This window comes from Mus caroli, chromosome 8, assembly GCF_900094665.2.
Source record: "Mus caroli chromosome 8, CAROLI_EIJ_v1.1, whole genome shotgun sequence".
Taxonomy (NCBI): Eukaryota; Metazoa; Chordata; class Mammalia; order Rodentia; family Muridae; genus Mus; species Mus caroli.
This window is the reverse complement of record NC_034577.1, coordinates 76737197-76742145: the sequence shown is the minus strand read 5'-3', so window position 1 is coordinate 76742145 and position 4949 is coordinate 76737197. Positions and strand designations below refer to the sequence as shown.

Sequence of the window (4949 nt, the reverse complement as noted above, 5' to 3'; positions counted from 1 at the left end):
CCTGGCTGTCCTGGAACTCACTCTGTAGACTGGGCTGGCCTTGATCTCAGAAATCTTCCTGCCTCTGCCTCCCAAGTGCTGGGATTAAAGGCTTTCGCCACCATGCCCGGCTGGTAATTCTTTTTAGAAATTATTATAATACACAGGACTGGACTATTATGTTTCTACTAGTAATTCCTAAAAGCTCTCAAGTTTTCCATTTTCCCACCAACACTTTTCTGTTTTGTTTTTGTTTTATGTAATATCATAATGATGGTGTCTTTGTATATTTTTGATTTGGGCTTTTCTTTTTTTCTCTTAAAAAAAGATTTTAAAAGTTTATGTGTATGTATGTGTATCAGTATGTGGGTATTTGCATGTGCATACAAATGCTCCCAGAAGTCAGAGGTCAGTCTCAGGTATCATCTCTCAGGAGTCATCCTCTAGTTCTTTGGGAACTGTGTCAGTGCAAGCAGATTTGTAAAGAGGAGCTTGTGGGACTCATCCTTCACAGGAACTCTAGCAGCCCCTCAGGTTCAAAGGGGAGCTTCGTGCTGATAGCCACCATCAGGGTCCTGAGCCTGCCATGGTGTGGCCGATATGGGAAAGGACATGGAAGCAGGCAGTAGACAGGAACATAAACTTACACACCGTCCCTGGTCTGACTGCTCATTACAGAAGGTGCTTCTCAGTTCTTTGTCCTAGAGACAGACTGGGGTGTGTGTGTGACATCACTGGGGCAGGGAGGGCAAGAACAGGGCAAACTATAGGGCATAGGATCTAAAATTAATAGTTTTGTTTTATGAGTCAGAATAATTTAAATAGGACCTGTGTCTTTCTGATTGCAGTAGGATACCTGGCTAACAAGCTAAAGGATCAGCCTGCTGCCACTTTCCCAGTGTTGGGATTACAAGAACATGCGCCATGCCCATGTCTTCTATGGGTGGTGGGGATCAAATTTGAGTCTTGATGCTTGTGTGATAAGTGCTTTACTAAGTTGTCTCTTAGATCCCTAAAAGAAAAACCTTTGGGCTGGGCAGTGGTGGCGCACACCTTTAATCCCAGCACTTTGGAGGCAGAGGCGGGNGGATTTCTGAGTTCGAAGCCAGCCTGGTCTACAGAGTGAGTTCCAGGACAGCCATGGCTACCCAGAGAAACCCTATCTCGAAAACAACAACAACAACAACAACAAAAGAAAAAAGAAAAGCCTTTATAACACTGTACTATTATAAAACATTAATGATAATTGTTAATATTGAATGTTTAACTGTCCTAGTGTTTCAGTTGCTGTGAAGAGACACCATGACAACAGCAATTTTTAATAAGGAAAACATTTAATTAGAGCTGGCTTACAGTTTCAGAGGTTTAATCCATTATCATCATGGCAGGAAGCATGGCAGTGGGAGCTGAGAGTTCTACATTCTGGATTGGCAGACAGCAGGAAGGGAGAGACACTGGGCCTGGCTGCAGCTTCGGAAACCTTAAAGCCCACCCCAGTGACACTCTTCCTCCAACAAGGCCACCTATTCTCCAATCATGCCACTCCCTATGAGTCTGTAGGGGCCGTCTTCCTTCAGACCACCATATCAGTTCATGCTTACCTTTTGCTTCTCCACACTCCTAGTTTGCTTTGACAATTACTGAACAAAAAACCCTTCACACTGTGCTTGTATCCTAGTGATGTAGGCTAACACATTCCTTAAGTGATCTGGTTTTTATAAGTTGAAAGTTGGATTTTAAAATGATGAAACTGACTTTCAGTGCTGATACTGCTACTGCAAATATGGTAAACATTCTTTAGCCCTGCCAGACTTTCTGCAAAGTGACAGTGCAGGAGGGGCAGGAACTCTTGGTGTGCCCAGGGAAAGTGGTGTGTGGCAGGAGACAGTGTGGCTAGAGCAGCCAGACTAAGTCTATTTTCCTTAAGAAAGCTAAAATTACAAAGATGGTCCTGCTAGTACTTGAGTGTGTTGAGCCCAACTGCAGACCTAAGAGAACTCTGGCTGTGGAGAGATGTGAGCATTAGAACTGGGAGGCTATAAAAGGAGAATGGGCCCTTGGCCCAGTTCTAAGCTGACTGCTATGAAGACAACAAGATCATGAGCTTTTACTTAAGATAAACAACCAAAAACCATGAGACTAGATTCTTTATTTTTATTTTTTACCTGACTACAATGTTAGCAGCTGTTGATGTTTAATTCATTGCAAGTTAGAAATTGGTTGACATTCTTGTTCTAGCACTTATTTATTTAGTAGGTTTAATAACTTAAAGATGAAGACGTTCTCTTTGCTCTTCAGCTACCAAATGATGTCTTCCAGATAGAAAAATAAAATCAGGTTCTTTAGTATTATTTTTTAAGTGTATATATTACATATATATATATATATATACACACACACACACATATATCCATATATGTATATATATATATACTTACACACATATATATACACATGTATACATACATATAATATATACATGTATGTAGACATATATATTACGCATATATGTAGGCATATAGGCATAATGTTTATAAGCACTGTGTGAACCTGTGCCTCTGTCCTTTGCCTGCCTGAAGCACCCACTGATTGGTTAAAATAAAAAGCTTATGGCCTATTAGAAAAGGCAGGAAGTAGAAGGTGGGAGTTCTGGGAAGAGATAGGAACTCTGGGAGAGAGACAGGCGCAGGAGATTTGCTACCCAGATGCAGAGAATGTTGGATGTATGAAACTCAGGAGAGGTAACCAGCCATGTGGCAGAACTCAGTTTTAGTATACGCAGGATACTTGAGTTGCAAGGTCGATGGGAACAAGCCTGAGATAAGGCCATAGACATTGTAACAAATAAGTCTCTTCTCTGTCATAGAGACGAACCAAATGGTTACACACAGTGGCTTATATAGTTATATACAGTACATATGTATATGGATAAGTAGCTTAAGCTTTTAATGTGATATTCTGTGGTTTTAGGATATTTAATGTTTTAGTTTGTATTCAGATTGTCCTATTATGGTCATTAAAATCCTCTTCAATTAGATCCTACATCTTTCAATAAGTCCTTAATTATATTTGATGACTTTTTGCAGTCTGGAATAATAGAATATTTGTGTTATTCTTATGTAATCCAGTATCCTTGAGTCTTAGGTCTAGGATAAACTGTTCTACAATGACATGTAGAAGAAATTAATACTGACTTATGCTGCCCCTTTCTTTGAGACAGGGTCTCTTTATGTAGCTCTAGCTGTTCTGAAACTCTATGTAGAGCAGGGTAGCCTCAAACTCAGAGATCCACCTGCCTCTCCTTCCTGAGCGCATGTGCCACTGTGCAATCCCCCACCTGCTTTTAAAGATAGTGTCACTGTATAGCTCAGACTGGTCCTGAAGTCTCCATCTTTCCCCTGTTACCATTGTAGTTTTAGGTATTTGCGAAGTTAGTTTTCTGGTTTTGGAATTAGATGTATATTAAAGTAAAAAAAATTATTTTAATTTAATGTTTTGATTTGTTTGGCATGGGGGAGTAGCTTCTTACAGTAGTGAAATCACTATATTAATAAAGTTCCTGGATTGTTTACTCAATTTATGGAATACAGTTCTGTTATATCAATGATTCCCTTCTTTGTGGGTTAGGTGAAAATTCCTTATTTTCTGTGTTGTTAGAGTATGTTATATGGCTGCTCTGTGGCAGATTTTCATTGTAACCTTTGTTATGTCTCAGACTAGTTTTGCTTCTACCCCTTTGACATACTTTGTTCACTTTGTAATTTAGGTCAGGGGCAGGAAGCAGTGGGTCCGCCCCACCCTCTTCATGTGTTTTCACTGTGTTAAACTTGGAAGCATGATGGAAAAAGCAGAAAGGTTGTTGTGGAGTAGTTAAAGTTACCAAGTGGAGACATTTGTTTTCTCTTAAAAGACTTTCCCTAACTTAATAGCTCTGAATCCTGTTGATTGTTCTGTGTGGGGGAACTGCGGCCAGAGTTTACAGAGATACAGAATGTGCCGGGAAGGAAGAGGAAGGTACTGAGAACGTGGCAAGCTGTTGTTGCAAAGCCCTAAAATAAATCACTTTTATTTATCCATACAGAAAACAAGCACGAGGCCAAGAGGAGGCGAACAGAGAGAGTTAGGCGAGAGAAGATAAATTCTACAGTAAATAAAGATTTAGAAAACAGAAAGAGATCTCGAAGCAACAGCCATTCAGATCATATCAGACGAGGGAGAGGAAGACCTAAAAGTTCATCCGCCAAAAAACACGAGGAAGAGAGAGGTATGGTTAATCCCAGTACCCTTTCAAATATCGAACTGATGGAAGGCAATGAGTAGATCATAGCAGTGAGTATGATGGAAGCTGTGAGCTCTTGAACAGAAAAACAAGAAAAATCACAATTCATTTTTGGTTTAAAAACATTTTCTTGGACTGGAGAGATGGCTCAGCAGTTAAGAGTACTAACTGCTCTTCCAGAGGTCCTGAGTTCAATTCTCAGCAACCACATGGTGGCTCACAACCATTTGTAATGGGATCCGATGCCCTCTTCTGGTGTGTCTGAAGAAAGCTACAGAGTTCTCATAAAAATAAAAATAAATCTTTAAAAAAAAAGGAATTAAAGTAGCCTTTAAAAAAATTTTTTTTCTTTTTTTGTTGCAGTGCTGAGTTTTGAGCGCAGTACACAGGTCTACTTCTGACCCCACACTCCCAGCCCATACATTCTTAGTTTTAAAAATCAAAACAAAACACAAATTCTTATTGGAAACCTAAGGGGCTACATTAGGTAAAATTCCACATTGTTATAAATTAGTGGTAAAAGGTTCAAAGATAATTTTTTTTTTTCTGAGACAGGGTTTCTCTGTATAGCCCTGGCTGTCCTGGAACTCACGTTGTAGACCAGGCTGGCCTCGAACTCAGAAATCTGCCTGCCTCTGCCTCCCGAGTGCTGGGATTAAAGGCGTGCGCCACCACGCCTGACTGATAATTG

General features: G+C 40.1%; 1 protein-coding gene across 1 annotated transcript in view; it reads left to right on the top strand.

Moving 5' to 3' along the window:
- C8H16orf87 (chromosome 8 C16orf87 homolog) overlaps positions 1-4949 on the top strand; it is a 26915-nt gene that overhangs the window by 19278 nt on the left and 2688 nt on the right. Inside the window, exon 3 of the mRNA XM_021170536.2 lies at positions 4061-4243. Coding sequence (XP_021026195.1) covers positions 4061-4243 — 183 coding nt within the window. The remainder of the gene's footprint in view (positions 1-4060; positions 4244-4949) is intronic.